We start from the raw sequence: 21281 nt of genomic DNA, 5'->3' as shown, positions 1-21281 counted from the left end.
CCCCCCCCCCAGCCCTTTCATGTGGAGGGGGCGGCCTGTCTGTCCCTGGCAATGGTGTCAGCTGCCTGTGCGCAAGAACTGATGCCATTTTTAAAGGGCTGTTATCCCTACTGGCTTATTTAAATGTTTAAAGATAGATTGAAATATTTTAATTTTCCCTTTCCCCCAAAAAAACATTTACCTTTACCATCTGGCCTCTCCCCTCCCCCCCACCCCCCAAAAAAAACTGCACAAACTTTAGGCTACAACCCTTTCCACCGTCCCCTATACCCATGACGTTAATTTGACCCCTTCCCCCCCTCCCCCCCCCCCCCCACCAAGCACTGATAAACTTACCTCCTGTTCCCTTCCCACCAGTCTTGCACCTCGTTTCCCAGACAGGTATCCGAAGGTGTGGGAGCGCCAGCTGCTGGGCCAAAGAACGCAGCGGACCATCAAGATTAAGGGTAAGTACATGTAAATGTAATAATTTTATTCATTTGCATATGCTGAATGTGATCCCATCACCGAGCAGCAGGGAGGGCCGCCACGGTGCCTTGCCACCTCCAGGAGGATTGGGCCAGGCCCTGCCGGCGTCAAGGTCCGTGGCGGGCCTCATTCGGGGCCCTCTTCAGGCCCACCCCCACCACGGATCCCGATGTTGAGAGCTCCTTAAAATCCAGCCCACTATTTCAATATATGATGCACTGTTCCCAATCCATGGAAAGACCCAGTTTGTTCTCAATATATGGGAAGCGCTAGAATAAAGTTCGTTAAATTCGTCAAGAGGTTTCATAAGCTCAACATTCTCAATAATGAACTGCCCAACAGGTTGAGAGCGGTCACTCTTTGAGGTGCATTGGGTATAACAGGTTACATTTCCAATCTGTACACACACTGCACCATTGTTCTGCTGAGATACTGTGGAGTAGCGTCTTTGCAGCATCAGAGTAACAACTGTCACAATATTTGAACTAAACGAGTCCTGCTACTGTAGTGGTACTGTTTACATTCAGATTCCAGAATCCCGTGTTCTTAAGCCAATTCCTGATATTTTTGCTGCTCAATTTTACATAGAATTACGTCGAATTTATGGCACAAAAACAGGCCATTCAACCTAACTGAACTATGCCAGTGTTTATGCTTGGCTTGAGCCTCGTTCCATCCTATTTCATCTCACCCTATCAGCATATCCTTTTATTCCTTTCTCCCTCATGTACTCATCTAGTTTTCTGTTAAATATGTCTGGAATCTATGACTACATGCGACAGACAACTGAAAGCTATGATCGTGAAAGAATCTTATCCTAGATTTGGCTTTCTTCTCTCAGTGGCAGACTTGCAAACCCACATATTTCACAAATCCCGGGGGACTCCTTCACACAGGGAACATTTGCTTATTTGAGATTGTTGTGTTAAATCATTTTGCCACCGATGCAAAGGTGCACATATAATCACTGTGTCTGAAGATGGATTTGGCAGAATATGGCAACACTTGATGAAATTCACTAAAGATATTCTAGATCACTGTCCGCACTATAATAATGACTCAGAACAGACGTACTGCCATTGGTAACTGTGATTGTTCTGTTGCTGTTACTGTTACTTTGCTGATTTATATACTTTGCCTATTCCCGAGAGGGCTTCTCAAAAATTGTGATTGATTACAGATACAAGATTATTTGAGCCTTTGCTTTGTTTCCTCTTTCATTTCTGTCAAAATTGTCAAAAGACAAGCAGTGTTGCAGTTTTTATTTCATTAAGCATGAGGTGTGGGACATTGTTCACGTTGCATTTCGATGCACTGTTGCACTGTAAGACAACCATTTTTCATTTCTGCTTACCTTCAAAAGTAATCATCAGAAAATGTCTAATTTTTCATGAAAAAAATGCTCCAAACAACTTTCGTCGATTTGTGCTCAAAATGCACACTGTCGAGCACTGATGCCCATTTTGTCTTTGGCTACTCTTCTCTCTCATTTGTAATGAGTCACTATGTGCTTCATATATGCTTCATTAAATTTGCACAAAATCGTTTTTGCAACCTGTGACAGCACATGAAAAAAAGATGCACACATGGTATGCCTGCAGTTAATAGGCTGTAATTCATCCAATTCTCCAATTGTGCTTTGCATTTCAAAAGGCACTATCCTCTGAGTCACTGCAGCTGTCTGTGTTATTTCTTTTTATGTAACTACAGGAGTCATTTGAACAGCTTTCTACATTGAAGTGTTGAATAGAATCTTTAGACATGCAGCTTGTAAAATTATATAATTTTAGAATCTTCAGATAAGTAATGGGCAAGTTATGGCACCAACTTTACATTGGTAAATGGTTAAATCACAGTTGAACTGGAGGTACTTGTCCACATGGGGGTTTTAATGGAGATGATATATCTGATATTAAAGCAAATGATTGAAGTTAAGAAAATCAAACTGAGAGAAGTTGTAAGACTTTATAATTTGCTTTCCTTGATGTAATTAATAGAGGCGTTTAAATCATGAAGGAATGGGACAGTGTAGAAACAGATTATTTCTGGTGATTGACGAGTCTAGTGCAAAGGTACATAGATGTAAGATTAAATGTAAGAAGTTTAAGACAGAGAACAGAATAAACTATTTTTACAAAAAGATTGTGAGGCTATGGAATGTACTACCAATGTTGGTGATTGAAGCAGAGACCATGTCGAATTGAATTGCAGACCAGGCTCATTTGGCTGAATGCCTTACTCCTGTTCTTAAGTCCTGTGTTCCTATGAGATTGGTGGAACTTTGTGCGGTAAAATATTAGGCATTATAGAACCTAGACAGACAGATGCAGCTAATATACAATACAATTGAATGGCAGAACAGGCTTGAGGGGCTAAATGACCTACTTCTGTTCCTATGTTCATTGTTGAAATTTACAAATAGGTTAGATAGGTGGCTGTAAGAAAGGGGAAAAACAATTGTCCTTTCAGATGGATGTAAAAGATACCATGGCATTATTCAGAGAACATGGATTTTTCTACCAGTGTCCTGGCCAATATTTATCCCTCAACGACTAGAAAATGTTATCTGCTCATTTATGTCATTGGTATTTGTGGGCCTAGTGCGCAAATTGGCTTCTGTTTCCCAACATTACAACACTGTCTACATTTCATAAATTACTTCGTAGAAACATAGAAAAAATTATGATACAGTAGGAGGCCATTCGATTCATCGTGTCTGTGCTGTTCTTTGGTTGTGAAGGGCTTTGAGACATACTGAGGTCATAAAAGGTGCTATACAAATGCAAGTTCTTTTATTCATTACTGTATTTCTGGAATTGATGGCCCTGTATCCCTTTTCATAATGAGAATCATCCAGTCCCTTTTTAAAACTTGCCATGATTTTTTGCTCCACTAACTCTGCTGATGATCTGTTCCACAATCCTACCATTCGATCACTTAAAAAAAGGTATTCTAAATATCTTTTTTTTTTAAAGCCTTCTATTTAACCTGTATCCTGGTCCTCAAATCTGGTGCTCAAGAATTTTCCTGGACCCACATTCTCACTACCAGGAAGATGTTCAAGTCTCCTCTCATCATCATCTCCAGCAAATCAAAGTCAAGGGTGGATGATCTTTCCCAGTAACGCAGCTCTTTAAATTCAGTAATCAACCTTGTAGTCCTCCCTTGGGCTGTCTTCAATAATTTTGCATGTCTGACCAAAACTAAACATAGTAATTTCAATGTGGCCTCACCAATACCAGATGTAAATTCAATATCACATCCATAGTCTTGCAACTTATGAATGGGAACTGTCTTTACAAGGCAACAAACTGATGCTAGAGTCAGACTTACAATTTGTGGATAATGCTGAAAGTGAGGGTTGATACTCATTAATATTAGTATCGCTCATTATTGCATCTTTTGACCTGGTATGCTGTTTTTCCTGAGACCTCTCGGGCTAGGAACATAGGAGCAGGAGTAGGTCATTCAACCTGTCGAGCTTGCTCCGCTGTTCAATTAGATCATGGCTGATCATCTACCTCAATGCGACTTTCCCATGATATCCTTATATCCCTTGATATCATTAGTATCCAGATATTTATTGATTTCTGTCTTGAACATGCTCAATGATTGAGCTGCCACAGCCCTCTGGGATAAAGAATTTCAAAGATTCATCATCCTCTGAGTGAAAAAATTCCTCCTCATCTCAGTCTTAAATGGCTTATCCCTTTGTTACACCAAAGTGCTTTCTTGACTGATCATGTTCTTTAATCCACTGACCGGAGGTCTGAATTTATATATATTTTTAAAAAGACATTTAAAAAAAGATGACTTTGCTAGCAGCTTAGGATGGTCACCTAATTTGCATCTGACATGCAAGGACTGTGAGGAGGGAGACGAATTGTCTGCTCTGTCCCCAGCAAGAACTAAGACCCAGGAAGTTTAAGAGAACTGTTTGTTCTCTTCCTTTAATGCAAACTGTGATATTCCAATCACTGTCACGTGACAAGCCCCTCCCCATCTGTGGTTTTAAGCTGGTGTGTTCTCTGCAGCAGAGGAGAAACAACTGGACTCTGATACATGCAGACCCAAGCGGGGGTCTCTCTCTCTCTCTCTCTCTCTCTCTCTATCTCTCTCCATTCCAGCTTGAAAGCTTTCAAATCCTGCCTGTTGACTGACCACCTTCGTATACTCCGGTTATAATCAGAAACCCCGTTGGAGGAAATCATCCACGTCACTATCTTCATGAGACCCACCAAACCAGTCATCTACCTTTTCAAACTAAAAGCCTCAGGACCACTGAATTCAGCTAGAAGCCAGCCGAATCACCAAACATCCACATACTGTATACCCCTTTTTTCTATGGATTCTAACTCGACTAATCTACCTTTCCCCACTCTGTAACCTATTTGTGTGTGAGTGAAAGTTGGTGCATTGTTTATTATTTTTTAGTTCAGTTTAGGTACAATAAAGTTAACCTCTTAACCTCTTCCTTTGTTAACTCAAGAAAACCTGTCCGATTGGTTTTTGTTATGATCATAGTAAGTAAGTAAACACCTACTGAATTGGCTGATACATCCACTTTAAAAAGAATTAAATCTGTTGTGGTCAAACAAGTGAAGGGAAAAGAGGGAAGCCCTTCAGCCTCTCCTCAGTTGACCGTAACACCTTATTCTGAGACGATGTCCCCTGGTTCTAGACTCACCAGCCAGGGGAAACATCCTATGTACATCCACCCTGTCACGCTCTGTAAGAATTTTGTAAGTTTTAATGATATCACCTGTCATTCTTTGAAACTTTAGAGAATACAGCCCAGTTTCCTCAATCTCTCCTCATAGGACAATCCTGCCACCCCAGGGATTAGTTTGGTGAACCTCCATGGCATTCCCTGTATGGCAAGAATGTCCTTCCTTAGTTGAGGAGACCAAAACTGTACACAATACACCTGGTGCCATCTATACAATTTGCAGCAAGACTTCTTTACTGCTGTACTCAAAACCCCTGATGATGAAGGCAAACGTACCATTTGCCTTCCTAATTGCTTGCTGCACCTGCATGCTGGCTTTTAGTGACTCATGAGCAAGGACACCAAAGTCCCTTTGGATATCAACACTTCCCAACCTCTCACCATTTAACAAATCTTCTAGCTTTCTGTTTTTTTCTACCAAAGTGGATAATTTCACATTTATTCACATTATCTTGCATCTGCCATGTTCTTGTCCATTCACTTGGCTTGTCCAAGTCCCCTTGAAGCCTCCTTGCATCCCCCTCTCAACTTACATTCTCACCTAGTTTTGTGCCATCAGCAAATTTGGAAATAATACATTTGGTCACCACATTCAAATCATTTATAAAGATTGTTACGACCGAGGTTGGAGGAATGCACTGTCTTTCTTTAGTTCCACTACTCCACTGGTCACAACATATATTGTGATGAAAGTGCTTCCATTTTTTGTTGCATTTGTTTGAGGACTTGTATTTAAATTTTGGAAATGGATTCATTTTTTGGAAGGCTGAAGATTTCATAGTTGCTGGACTCTTTAAAGTTCACTGAAGGGACACTTGAGATGTTGTGATGAAAACAACCTTCACTGGAAGTCACATGTCTTAAGATAAATGGACAACAGAAACCTTGGTAACTTGGGGGAGATGTTTACAGAGAAGTGACAAGACAAGATTTATGACTTCAGGAGTTGTTTTTCGCTTCTGAGATGTTGTCTTGGTCAGTTGGGGTGTGAAGACAGTTGGTTTTGCCTGCCAAGGGAAAAGGAACCACCTCTTTCTCTACATCTTTGAAGAAACCCTGTCTGTTACCCAATTCTCAATTCATACCAGTATATTACCCCCAATCCCATGTGCTCTAATCTTGTTTTCTAGCCTCTATATCGGACCTCAACAAAAGCCTTCTGAAAATCCAAATACACTACATCCACTGGTTCTCCTTTATCTACAAGTAACATCCTCAACAAAAAAAACTTCAACAGGGCTGGGATAAACACAGTAGGCTTTTGGGCATCTCTTCAGTTCTCTAAGTCCAATGGGTTATTTTTCATGCTATAGCAGAGAGAGGTCTTTGTGGAACCAGATTTGTTCTACATAAAAATCTCAAAAGACTCAGGCAAGGACCCTGAAAACAACTCTTAAGAATTTGAACACCTATTATTTTCGTTTCAGAATAGTTTAAAGTATCACTGAGTTAAATATTGCTTTGATGTCTTATGCCTGGTTTATTTTGTTTTTGTGTAAACTAATTTATTGTGATAAATCTGATTCATTACAAATCAGTGTGATGTAAAACTCAGTTCACAAAGGTATAAGGTTGACCCTGGTGCATGCTTTTCCTGTAAATCAAATACATTAAGTTGTAAGTTACAGCTCTTAGCAAATACAGGTTCAGCATTGAATGTGTGGGCACTGAAACCTTGTTGCTGCCCTCCTGCTGTAAGACCTATTCGGAAGCTCCTATTGCTGCATCTCTTGTAAAGCCTACCCAAACTGATGTTCAAACCGCCTAGAAGGAACAGTTCTGGGAAGATCCTAGTGACAGCTGCCTATATGCATTTGGGATGCCTAACCAACACAAATAACATCGTTCCATACTTTCTTTTCAGCCTAAGTGTTTTGTTTATTCCTTCTATTGCTTTATGACAGCTGTAAACAAAAATCCTTTAAATTTTTTTCTGGGTTAACTGGTTGTGTATGTGTGTGTGTGGTTGTGTATGTGTGTGTGTGGTTGTGTATGTGTGTGTGTGGTTGTGTGTGTGTGTGCGCGTGCGTGTGTGGGCTAGGATAAATAAACGGCTTTAATATTTCAATTTTTGTGTTTGTTTTACTTCATTGTTGTGTTACGACCAAGATGGGAGGAGTGCACTGTGAATTCAGTCCCACGTCTCCACAGATCACAACATGTTCTTTAAAGTTTTCCCACTTGTTGAAACAGTCAATCGGATACACAATTTTTCCCCCAGAATAGAACGCACTAACCAGGTTTCTTTACTGAACAACAAAATTAACAGTTTATTATAAAACAAATCTTAACTAATAATGAAGTAAAACAATAGCACATAGATCAAATGTTTAAATATCCAACATTCATATTTAAAGTCCTCTTTTCTACCTTAACCAAACTTTAAGTCCCTTTGTACCTTTGCACACACACACACACAAATCGCTTAACCGGAAAAAACAAAAAGGATTTTTAGATCAGAGCTCTGTTACAAACAAGAAGAGCTTGGGTAGATTACTCGCTAATTTTTTGAAGTAAATAGCAGATGAGATATGTTGTTCCAAACTGGCGCATAGTCCAACCTTCGAGCACATGCAGATAGGTCACTACCAGAACAGTTCTCTTCAGGCGACGTTGAAAGTAATTTAGCAGGCCTTCTTGAAATACATGAAACGAGACAAATTCACAGTGGACTTCACAGGATCCTCCAGAGATATTGGAAAACAAAGCTGAGTTGCGGTCTTCTGCTTGTTCTTGACCTCTTCTCCATACACGCACACTGACTGACGACCAAACAGCTTGACAGTTTTTTGCTCACCCAGATGTTCTGTGCCTGCTACTGGGCTTGTCCAATCAAAGAAGAGTTGCCATAGGTTCTGCCCTAAGCCTAGCCTGAGCCAGGTGACAAATAGTAACATTGTTGCCAATCCAGCCCTCACTGTCCTCTTGATTAAAAACATTTAGCTTAACTATAAATTCCTTTTAAAAAATATATATTTTTGACAAAACAGAGTCACTTTCATAACAATTGGTTCAGACTTGGTTTATAATAAACTGATAATTTTGTTGTTTAGGAAAGAAACCTGGTTGGTGTGCTTTATTCTGGGAAAAATAGAGCATCAGGTTGAGCATATTGTTAAGTGGGAAAATTTAAGTATATGTTGTGACCTGTGGAGAAGTGGGACTGAATGAACAGTCCCAGTGAGGTTATCCACTTTGGTAGCAAAAACAGGAAGGCAGATTATTATCTGAATGGCTATAAATTGAGAGAGGGGAATATGCAACGAGACTTGGGTGTTCTCGTACACCAGTCGCTGAAGGTAAGCATGCAGGTGCAACAGGCGGTAAAAAAGGCAAATGATATGTTGGTCTTCATAGCGAGAGGATTCAAGTACAGAAGCAGGGATGTCTTGCTGCAATTATACAGGGCCTTGGTGAGGCCACACCTGGAATATTGTGTGCAGTTTTGGTCTCCTTATCTGAGGAAGGATGTTCTTGTTATAGAGGGAGTGCAGCGAAGGTTTACCAGACTGATTCCTGGGATGGCGGGACTGACATATGAGGAGAGATTGAGTCGGTTAGGATTATATTCGCTGGAGTTCAGAAGAGTGAGGGGGGATCTCATAGAAACCTATAAAATTCTAACAGGACTTGACAGGGTAGATGTAGGAAGGATGTTCCTGATGGGGGAGTCCAGAACCAGGGGTCTTAGTCTAAGGAAATGGGGTAAACCTTTCAGGACTGAGATGTGGAGAAATTTCTTCACCCAGGGAGTGGTGAGCCTGTGGAATTCGCTACCACAGAAAGCAATTGATGCCAAAACATTGAATGTTTTCAAAAAGGAGTTAGATATAGCTCTTGGGTTTAAAGGAATCAAAGGATATGGGGTGAAAGCCAGAACTGGCTACTGAGTTGGATGATCAGCCATGATCATAATGAATGGCGGAGCAGGCTCGAGTGGCCAAATGGCCTACTCCTGCTCCTATTTTCTATGTTTCTCTGTAACAGTGCACTCCTCCTGCCTCAGTCATAACAATACAAATGGAAAGTTGGGAGAGGACGTGGTTAAGGGCCACTGAATATCACCAGCACATCAAATATAGGCTGTTCAAAATTTCTATTTAAGTAAATTTACATAACAGATGCAGAATGAACAATTCATCCATGTCACTGACACTAACCATCTGAATAAGGCAGGGTTGATAGTCGAAGTGGAAAAGTATAACCCTATTATGGTAGAAGTATGATACCCGAGTCAGCAAGTGGGTAGAGGGTCATAAAAATCTAATTGATCCAAGGTAATCCATTGTGTAATGAACCCAGCCCACTACAAGAATCAAATGTGGACATTACTTAGTGCATTCCATGGTTTGATGGGCTATTGTCAGAGATTCATCCCCAAAATCTGCAGTATAACCTGACCATCAATGAACCTGAGCCAAAAGGGTTGCCAAACCAGACAGCCTGGTCCATTGAGTGTGAGGGAATATTCACAAGTTTGCAAGACATTTTATCTGCAATTCCTCATGCACATGGATGCATATTACTAGCTGCTTGATTTTCTTTGCTCCACCATGGTGGCCATGCCTTCAATTGCCTAGGCCTTAAGCTCTGGAATTTTCTCCCCAAATCTCTCTGCCCTTTATCTCTTTAAGACACTACCAAAACCTACCTCTTTAACCAACCCAACCTGCCTAATATCTCGTTTTGTGGCTTAGTGTCATATTTTGTTTGATAATTGCTCCTGTGAACCGCCTTGGGAAGTTTTACTAGTTAAAGATGCTATATAAATGCAAGTTGTTGTTGTTGAACCAGTGATGAGTTAAGTAAATAACCATGGCGGGATCTGCCAATCATCCACCTAAACTGTAAACTATAGTAATGGGAAACAACATATTCAGTAACTCAAAAGAAATTGGAGTGTGGAGACTGCAGAAACTGAAAATTTACTTCTTTGACATGCAGTTCACCATATTCTCTGACCACAGTCCCCTTGGTCTGGTCACACTTGACTCATAATGTTAACGTTAAATTGTTAAAATTAAATATTGTCCTCTAAGTTTATAATATGGTAGTCCAATACAACCAGGACTCTCCGAATCAGATTGTTAAGCTTGTGGTCTTGTAAGGAAAGACAACTTCCACCTAATCCCAAGCAGTTCAAACCTGCAACCACAATATATAATGATAATAATAGGAGCAGAGGATCATGGAATAACCCATATATTATAATTCACTTTTGTTTTTGATATTTTTACTAGAATATTTTAAAAGTACATTCACATACATATCTATATATTTGTGTGTGTAATTTAAGTATGGTGCTTGTGAAGAAATGCATTGATAGACCTGGGTTTCTTGGCATGACTGTGATTGTGTGTTGAAGTAGCTAGTTTGGTTTTGGTTTCTGTGCATTAGTTAGGCGTGCGGATGGGGGAAGGACATCTCCTGGATTGCTCTGCAGGTTGCCTGGGTGTGGAGGCATGACCATAATATGTGTAAGAGAGTGAACATTTTCCAGCAGTTGTCAGGTATGGGAAAATGAAGCTGGTAGAGTTTATGTGTGATGTGATGCATACCATGTACAATGTTGAGCTGGACATTCTGCTGAAGGTGGTGGTACCTAGGATCTGACTCCAAGCCTCTTTTCAGTTCTCCTCCCTTAATATTTGGCTACGGTCTCACTCCCAGGATTCCCTCAAGCTTTCTGTCCTGCCATTTGTTATGGAGATGTGCACTAGACACAGGGTGGAGATGTACTCCAAGAAAGTTGGTGGGGACTGAAGGAAAAGTTTAAGGAAGGATTACGGACTTCAGCATGAGTCGATGTATCATAGGGTTCTGGAGGAAGTGCTTATTCTGAAGATATTGTTATTGGTCATGTTAGGGGAGGTGAAATTTATCAACTAACTGGTAGAACACCATAAACTGGCCCGAATGGATGACGTGATGACATCTGATAATGTCTTTCTTGTGCAAGGCTCAAAAGCAACCTGAAATGAAGTTTCCTGAGAGCGCTCCATTATGCAAGGTTAGGTAAAGGACCGTTAGACCCAATGAGAACTTCGGACAGCCACAGACCTGTCTCCAGACTGATAGTTTTGGTGCAAAAATGGGTGTTTGTTATGTGGACATATTGCAGAGAAGACAGATTTTCTACTGGTCTGTTCTGATAGTTTATGAATGTTTAGCTCTGCAGGGTGGAAAGAGAGGGTCCTGACTTCTATTCCCAGCCATGGGTTTTTTTCCGGTTGCCCAGTAGAAATTTAAGAGGCCAAGTTCCCCCTCTTATTTTGTGAGATTGTGAAGCATGTGTGTCCTCATTTCCCAACTAGAGGTACTTGGAGATGTGACTGCCCAGGCCACTCAGTTGTTAGCCTGGTATCTTGATGAGTAGCTTCTGAAGTAGTTAGAGTAAGTGCATGAAAATTCTATTGATCCTACCCATAAGTGTTATGCACAGATTATTCCACCTGATTAGGTCTGCATATATGCTGGTTGGGGTGGAGGGGTTGTGGTCACAGCTACTTTTCTCCAGGGTGGCAATGTTTCTGTGGCAAGAACACAAAAGTATCTAAAAGGTGGGATTGGGACATCTCTGTCTGGTCCTGTGCAGGATTGGGAAAGTAGGGAGCACTGAGAGTATTGATGTGGGGTGTCACTGCAGGATTATAAATAAGCCACTATTCCAGGTATGTTTGCCAGTTTTACCAAGGAACGGATCCAACTGCAAGCACACCAGTGCTGTGTTGTCACTCTGCTATTTAGTGTCCAAACTATTATGGAAAAAAGCACCCTTAAATCATTACACTTTGGTGTATTTTAGTATGCTTTGTGTAATCTGTCATCTTAAACTGCTCACAGTACTAGTAATAGACATGTAAGTACCAGCCCCATGGCTCAAGATGCTCTCTCCAGGCAAAGCCAACATTTGGAAGATGATTAGTAGTTGTGACTCACACTTCAAATGGACAAAGTATGAAAATTTCAGCAAGACTTCACTGAAATCCGAGTGACAACACTGGAGTGAATGTCACTCCCTACATTTACAGAACATTAAAAAATGCAACAACTGAGAAAAATAAAAGATGTGCTGTTTTGTAACCATTCACACATCCTCGGGTTGTTGTTTTATTTGACAGTTGATGAGCCACTGATAGACACAGGAAACTGAGGAAGGGGCAGAGATTAAGCTTTTGTCTTTTTTGACTCCCCAAAGCCTGTCCACCATCCACAAGGCACAAATCAGGAGTGTGATGGAATATTCTCCACTTACCTGGATGGATGCAGCTCCAACAACACTCAAGAAGCCTGCCACCATCCAGGATAAAGCAGCCCTCTTGATTGGCACCCCATCCACAACATTCACTCCCTCCACCGCCAGCACACAATGGCAGCAGTGTGTACCATCTACAAGATGCACTGCAGCAATGCACCAAGGCTCCTTAGACAGCACCTTCCAAACCCACGACCTCTGCCACCTAGAATGATGAGGGCAGCAAATGCATGGGAACACCACCATCTGCAAATTCCCTCCAAACCATATGCCATCCTGACTTGGAACTATATCACCGTTCTTTCACTGTCACTGGGTTAAAATCCTGGAACTCCCTTCCTAACAGCACTGTTGGTGTACCTACCCCACATGGACTGCAGCGGTTCATGAAGGCAGTTCACCACCACCTTCTCAAGGACAATTAGTGATGGGCAATAAATGCTAGCCTAGCCAGCGAAGCCCACATCCCATGAACGAATGAAAAAGAACCCTCAGTGGAAAAAAGATATGTTTTATATCCAGAACAGTGAGACAGGAAGAATGGTATCACTCTCTTTATAAAGTTAGCACCCATCAGTTCAGCGATACTGACTTGTAAAGCGAATCTAGGCTCGTACGAAGGACAAAGTTTGTACAGTTTATTATTTTTGATGTTATGAGGAGCAATAGGAAATAAATGGAACTTGCTGTGAAAATGGCAGTCGGTTCAGTCATTGTATTCAAAGTAAACTAAACCAATGATTTATAGTTGGCCTGATCTGACTAGAGTTCTTATCACAAAAGCAAAATACTACAGATGCTGGAAATCTGAAATAAAAACACAAAATGCTGGAAATACTAAGCAGGTCAGGAAGTATCTGTGGAGAGAGAAACAAAGGTAACATTTCAGGTCAATATCCCTTCATCAGACCTGCTGAGTATTTCTGGCATTTTCTGTTTTTTTTTCTGTTTTATATTAGAGTTCCTATCCATATGCCTTGTAGAGGACAGGGAAAATGTGTGGGCCATGTGCAAGACCATTGTATCCAATAGTGATAATGAAAATCTTTTGTTAGGGACCCCAAGTCACCCTATCATGTCACTTGGTACTAATGCAAGAGCCGCTTATAGGAATGACTAGTGAAACTAAACCTCAGAGAATGTCTAGTGCAGACTCAAAAATAGTCACAAGTTCATTAAATGCTGCCATAAAATTTATAGTTAATGCAAAAGTACATATTTGTATTGCACCAGTTAACACCATCTTTTGTATTTGTTTTTCTTGCCCATATAGAAAAAAGAATGGCTTTGCCTGAATTGTCAGACCCAACGATTGATGTCTGGAAATTTGGGAGATGCACCACTTCCTGTCCCACCATCAGCATCAAAGCAACAGCCAACGATGTCACCACACCATCAAGGGCAAACAGGCGCCGGAGTGCAACAGAGGAAAGGGATTAGCCAACAGAAGCAAGCTGGCCCTGTCCAGCAACAAAAAATCCTTTTAGCATCAGGTCAACAATTCTCTCAACAAAAAGAACCACCAACTCTTAAACCAGGACTGCCCACACCAACAAAACAAGGCCCATTGGTTGGGGATACGCAACATCCTCAGCAAACACATCCTGGGCAAATCGAAGCCCAACAGCTGCCTCAGACTGCAAACCAAAACAGGTCACAGTCAGCAAGAGGGAAGCCAAAACCTGCAGTACAGAGCACCATGGTACCTGCACCATCTAAAGTGATCAGCGCAGAGAAAAAAGTAGACCCTTCTTCAAAAGAGATCTCCCAAGCAGCTGAACTACAAAAAGTAAAAATTAAAGAGGTGAGTCATGACAAAGATCAAAAATTATTTAAACTTGAGTTAAATTGTTTTGTGACTGTGCAAATGTCATCTGTCAAGAATGAATATGTAGCTTCTAAGGTCAGAGAAATGTACAGTTCAGGTGTCAAAGGAGGAGAAAAAATTGTAGAGCACTTCCTTCTTGATGATGACTTCTGCTCCCTTCAAATCCATATTTGAGGAGCATATAGATTTTTTGTCACCATATCCCACTCTCAAACACATAACTTTTCCCCATTTTCCACCAGCCTTCACCAAACTCAGATTTTCTATGAGCCCATTTCCTGTTAATGGCTCCCTGGGCATTGGCACTGTTGCTAGTCCTTCAAAACTTCAGGCATCATCCCCATCCTCAGAAAGTCCATACTCGATCCCTCTATCTTCTGCAACTTCCACTCATCTTTAACCTCCCTTTGCTTTCTTTATATTCCTTAAAGATATTATTGCTGCCTATCTCCAGGTTCCCTCTATTTTCAGTTGTAATCCTTTCAGTTGGGTTTTCACCTGTCTGCAGCACCATAGCAGCTCGAACCAAAATCACCAATCTTAAAAATCATCAGGATCCTTTGTGAGGATTATCTGCTTATCTCCCGTTGTCCTCGGTTTTGTCCAACATGATCAACCACTCCTCAAGACAGAAATTTCAGCAACTTAACATAAGCAAGTCTGAACCCCAGCTCCCTTCTGTCCTGGGCTGCTTACTGAGGCTGAAACCAGTGGTAATCAATCTCATATGGTGTTAAATCAAAAACTGAGGTTCAAACTCCAAATCCTATCCATCACCAAAACTGGTTGCATCAGTTCTTTGACATTTTACCTCATTTTCATAGCCAATTAAATCATTATTTAGGCTTTTTTTACTTCAAGACCTGACTTCCTGTCCTCTAGTGTCCTTTAGCCCTGTCCTCACTGACAGGGCTGTTGGACAATATGTCGAATTCGAAATGTTCATTTTTGTTTATAGAGCCTTTTACGCTGTTACCCCACCCTGTGTCTGCAAGCTCAAGCAGCTCGATTTTCTTGCTTGTAAACACCAGTTTTCTGAGTTTGCATTTTCACTTGATGGAAGCATTTTTAATTTTACTTTTTTGCTGACTCTTATGCCCATCAAGATGAGTTACAAATGCATAAGGGAATGGTCTATTTTTTCTTTCTGGACACCAATGGTCAGTATCAGACAATCCCTGGTTAAGTACAATGGAGAGATTACTCTTAAATTAAGCTCTCTCAACTTTGTCCCTAAAGGTGGCTTAATTCCACTGCACCACTGTGATATTACATTTTGGATATCAGCCATCTTTGAAGCCTCTGTAACTGTATTGTCAGTTTGGTGTAAATTGGTACTAAGTTTGAGATAGTTTAGTGCTTTGGACTCATAAGCACTAAAAATTGGTTGAGATTGTCTAAAACTACTTTCACTGAGAAAACATAGCAGAAAGAGGTCACTTTCACAATATCAGTTTGTACTAGATTCAAATCCATTTACTCAAAGTGAAAATAAAATCACAGTGCAATGTAATTTATTATGTACTTACAGTTCCCACTTTCCATTGCAATTTGCACTCAAACCTCAGTTATTATAAATTATTTGTTGAGGAGAAGAAGCAAGTTAGATGTTTGATGGTTGGGATGGTCTTTCCCAGGTTCATTGATGAATGATCTAATCTTGAAAGTAACATAGAAACTCGAGACACCCTTTGCCCTCTTCCGGTTAAGCTGAGCAAAATCTTTTTCCGTTATATATGAAAAATGGTAATTTATTTCAACATTGTAATGGTATTGGACCTGTCAGTGGTGCTGTGAATATAATCTTATGCCACCTAATGTTACGTGACCAGCAATTGAACTCAAACTCTTCACATCAATTTGAGCTGCACCCACAGGGTGGCACTATAGTAGTAAATTTCCTAGAGAAAGGCAAACATCTCGCTAAATGTAGGTAAATTGTACTCACCACCTGGTTCCACAGAAATTTGTGATTTCCTGATCCCAGCTCTCTCCTGCTCCTGGTTATACTGCATCATGGGTATGGCTCCTGAGGCCCCTCTCTGATTGCCAACCACTCTGTTCAGTGGCCATATTGCAGCTTTTTTTTTATTTGTTTGTGGGCTTTGCTGACTAGGCCAGCATTTATTGCCCATCCCTAATTGCCCTTGAACTGAGTGGTTGCACGCAGTTGCAGGCTCTGGCCACAGGGAGATACTGTGGGGCATTATTCATCATCTCAGCCCTGACTCACCACCATGTTTAATTTCTACTGTGCAAGATGAATAGCCAGGAAAGTAGTTTGGTTGAGCTAATTTAATTTCTCCTATTTATATTTTCAAACATTCTAATATTTTCACCTCAGACTCTGAAGGCAAACCAATACAATTCAACATTTTGCTGCCATTTGCTATTTAAAAAAAAGTTACCCACCTACAAACAGTCTGCCCCCATTCTCACCCTGACCATTATAGACCTTGCAGTCATTTTTGCCGAGCGGGTCTAATGCTTTAATATGCACTGGCTGTCGATATCTCACACTTCCCTCCGCCATTAGACTCGTCCCAATGTTGCCATGGCCCATTGTTTGCCTGGGAGTTAAAGCACATGCAATTGAAGGCAAAGTATTGACTTTGTTCGGCGGTAGAATACATAGAGTAGGGGTAATGAGTAAGTACTTGAATTTAAAGGAAGTGACTAGTGGTGGCCCATAAGGATCTGTGCTAGGCCTCAATTATTCACTATATTAATGACTTAGATAACAAAATAGAGAGCCGTATGTCCAAGTTTCCCGATGACACAAAGATTGGTGGCACAGCAAGTAGTGTAGATGGGATAATAAAATCACAGAGACATTAATAGATTAATTGAGTAGTCAAAACTGTGACAGATGGATTTCAACACAAGTAACTGTGAGGTCATCCATTTTGGACGAAGTAAGGATAGATCCAAGTATTTCTTAAATGGTAAAAAGCTAGGAACAGTGGAGATCCAGAGAGATTTAGGGATCCATGTATACACATCACTAAAATGTAGCAGTCAAGTTGAAAAAGTAATTAAAAAGGCTAATGGGAATGTTAGCCTTTAAAACTAAAGGGCTGGATTTTAAAGGGGAATTAGTTTTGCTACAGCTAAACAAAGTTCTGGTTTGACCACATCCGGACTACTGTGTCCCATTCTGGGTATGGTACCTTAGAAAGGATATATTGGCCTTGGAAGGAGTGTAGTGGACGCACCAGAATGTTACCAGGGCTTCATGGATTAGATTATGAAGAGAGATTACATAAACTAGGCTTGGATTCCCTGGAATATAGAATATATATGAGGTGATTTTATTGAGAGTTTTAAGATTTTAAAAGAAATTGATTAGGGTTGACAGAGAGAACATTTTTCTGCTGGTGATAGAGTCTGGGAAAATGACCTCAAAATCAAGCTGAGGCCATTCAGGCTAAGTTAGAAAATGCTTCTTCATACAAAGTGTGGTAGAAATGTAGAACATTCTCCCACAAAAAGCAGTAAATGCTTGTTCAGTTAATCATTTTAAATCTGATTTCAATAGATTTTTTACTAGCCAAAGAGCTAGAGGATGTAGAGTCAAGAGGCAGATCACCCATGATATCATCAAATGGGTCTAAGTGGCTTACTCCTGTACAGATATCCTTCTAAATAATGGGCCAGAATTTTCTGGCCCTTTGAGGGTGGGCTCGGAGGCGAGGGGGCAGCAGGGGGTGTGGGAGGGGGGCGGTGTACTATCGCATGGGGAAGTGTTGGAAAGGAGCTATGATGTCATCATGTCAGTACTGGATTTTGTGAGGAGCAGACAGCATGGCAGGATAAAAGGGCACCTCAACCCAACAAGTAGGTAATTGAGCCAATTAAAGTGCCAATAGAATGCTATTTTATAGGCTTGTTCAAATTTTATGGAAAGTCCACGGGAGCCACGGGCCATTGGAGCCCCGACAGGTATATAGAGGCGGCAGGTCAGTTCTGGCTGTACTCAGCAACTGTCGGGTGAGGCAGCATGCCTTGACACAATGGGTAGAGAAGAGTGGGCATCATATCTCCTTGTGAGGTGGGCGGGTAAGGTGCCCAGTTTCTGGGGGCATGCAAAAAGAGTGCCATGTAGCAGCTGGCACTTGCATGGATTTGAAGGGGAGGAAGAGGAGATGGGGCAGGTTGATTGGCAGAAATGTCTGGGTGAGAGGCCCTGACACAGAGAGTGCCCACCAGCCGTGGGCCTCATGCACTCAGGAGGTGGGTCCTGCAGTGAGGAGGAGCAACTAAGAGGGAGCGAGCTGCATCCACAGGCAGCCAGACAGCAGCAACCTCATGGCCAATCAGAGAGGCAGACTTGGGGTGGGAAGTGGGGGAAGGACACAAAGGGCAATGCAAGCACCCTCCTGCAGAAGAAGGTAGCCTGCGGCTAGGGTCTTCAGACAGAGGATGAGCGACCTTCAAATGTTTGATTGGCAGTGTCGCCAAACACCGTGCCTCTCCAGAAAGGCTGTCACAGATCTGTGTGCTATGATGGCGGATGAGATGAACCCCAATGGTGTTGGTGGCCACCCGATGCCAATAGCGGTGAAGATCACCGTGGTGCTAAACTTCCATGCCCTTGGTTCTTTCCAAGGACCCACTGGAGATATGTGTGGGATCTCCCAGTCTGCGGCAGATCTTTGCATCAAGGCGGTGACTGATGCCCTCTTCAGGAGGGCCAGCTAATATATCCATTATCGAACTGATCTGGAGAGTCAGTCAAAGAGTGCCATCGGTTTTGGGGCCAATGCTGGATTCCGCGAGGTGCAAGGTGTGATCGACTGCATGCATGTAGCCATCAAGACTCCCACAGGCCAGCCAGCAGTCGTCTTCAACAGACAGGGCTTCCATTCCATCAATGCCCAACTGGTCGGTGAACAGATGCCGGTCTGTCAGTGTTGACTGTAGCAAGGTCGCTCCAGAGTGGCTGCATGCAAGAGGTGTTTATGTGCCCCCATCATGGATAGCTAGACTGCCACATGCTTAGGTAGTGAGCCTGACTTTGTTGGGTGACTAACGTTTACTCCTGTAGGAAAAGAGAGCCCGCAACAGCAAAGAAATGGCCTAGACAGGCAGTGGGGTGCCCTTTCTTACCATCCTTACACTGATGGAATACGAGGCTCTGGAATTGGCAACTTGTGTGGGCATTCCCTTTCCATCAACCTCATCTTCACAAGTTGCCACCTGTAAACCCCTAAGGGAAGCAAGGTGTGAAGTACTTAACTTGGTGGAACGAATAAAGGTGGTTCACACACTAGCGGCACTGCAGCCAGGTTCTCTGGAGGATCCCACAGTTGCTGACCTCCTCTGCGATCTCTGTCCAGGATTGCTTAGTCAGGCGAGGCAGTCTCCTCCGCCTGTCCCTGGTGAAGAGGAGCTCTCGTTTTTCCCAAGTAGCCTGGAGGAGAACCTGCAGGGAGTTATCATTGAACCTTGGGACCACTTGGGATCTTCCTTCTGCCATGCCTACAACCGCCATGTGCCTCAGGCCTTTAGAATTACGGCTTCAGTCAGAAATAAGGCTTCTCTCACTGGCTGGGCTACATTGAGTTAGAGTCATACAGCACAGAAACAGGCCCTTTGGCCCATCATGTCTGTGCCGGCCATCAAGCACCTACCTATTCAAATCCCATTTTCCAGCACTTGGCCCATAGCCTTGTATGCTATGGCGTTTCAAGTGCTCATCTAAATACTTCTTAAATGTTGTGATGTTTCTTCCTCTATCACCTCTTCAGGCAGTGCGTTCCAGATTCCAAACACCCTCTGGGTGAAAAATTCTTTCCTCACATCCCGTCTAAACCTCCTGCCCCTTACCTTAAATCTATGCCCCCTGGTTTTTGACCCCTCCACTAAGGGAAAAAGTTTCTTCCTATCTAATCAATCAATGCCCTTCATAATTTTGTATCCCTCAATCATGTCCCCCCTCAGCCTTCTCTGCTCTAAGGAAAACAACCCTAGCCTTTTCAGTCTCTCTTTATAGCTGAAACGCTGTAGCCCAGGCAACATCCTGGTGAATCTCCTCTGCACCCTCTCCAGTGCAGTCACATCCTTCCTATAGTGTGGTGCCCAGAGCTGTACACAGTACTCCAGCTGTGGCCTAACTAGTGTTTTATACAGCTCCATCATAACCTCCCTGCTCTTATTCCCGAGTTCAATGGCTACAAACAGTTCAGTGGCTCCAATCAGGGCAGTGGCTTCAATTAGAGCAGCAGCTGTATTCAGAGAATGCTGGCAACCCTTTAAATGTGGCACCAGCACCTCCAGCGGCGTTGCCTGATTCTGCAGCCGCTGCCTTACTTCCTCCCTCTATTCTGGGACTGGTTGACAATCCCCCGCCAGCAGTTAATTGGCCAACCAGCACGAGATTGCTTTCCATCAGACTTGAGTGGCAGCAGCACCGTTTCCAGTCCCGGTGGCAGTACCTTGGGCTTACCCGGAAAATCCCAGCCATGATCTCTGGCTGGCAACCTATCACCACTGTTCATGTCTGCACTACTGAATAGCTTGCCACAGGCCTGGCATTCGTTACAGCCGTTCCCACGCCCCGCCCCGCCCCGCCCCACAACCAACCCCCCAAAACTGGCCCCATCTGCCAAATAATTATAATGGAGTGGAATTTAAAAACTGAAATTGATTTTACTTTCTTCAAGAAAAATTACTTCAAGAATGGAACATTGATTTTTTTCACCCCCTCCCCAGTTTCCTTTCCCCTTCTCTAGTTCCTACACCACCCCATCCACTTCTCCATTTTACTTACTCCCTTTTTCCTTCTGCTCCATTGATCACACTCTTTCCCCCACCACAATCCAGAATACTGTTTGACCTTAACAACCTAGGTGATTTGTCCTTGACTAGTTCTATTCCACAGGCATTATTAGCATTATCCTAACAATCTGTTAACTATTTGATCATCATTGTGTACAATGATCCCAACAACCTTTACTTTCCTAACTAGATATTTATTGAACCTCATTTTAAAGGAATTG

The 21281-nt window shown here is 42.2% G+C and overlaps 1 protein-coding gene across 1 annotated transcript in view; it reads left to right on the top strand.

The window, feature by feature from the left end:
* LOC137380010 (protein bassoon-like) overlaps positions 1-21281 on the top strand; it is a 464497-nt gene that overhangs the window by 347426 nt on the left and 95790 nt on the right. Inside the window, exon 4 of the mRNA XM_068051484.1 lies at positions 13726-14256. Coding sequence (XP_067907585.1) covers positions 13726-14256 — 531 coding nt within the window. The remainder of the gene's footprint in view (positions 1-13725; positions 14257-21281) is intronic.

Source organism: Heterodontus francisci, chromosome 19 (assembly GCF_036365525.1).
Source record: "Heterodontus francisci isolate sHetFra1 chromosome 19, sHetFra1.hap1, whole genome shotgun sequence".
Taxonomy (NCBI): domain Eukaryota; kingdom Metazoa; phylum Chordata; class Chondrichthyes; order Heterodontiformes; family Heterodontidae; genus Heterodontus; species Heterodontus francisci.
This window is presented reverse-complemented; position numbering and strand designations above follow the sequence as displayed.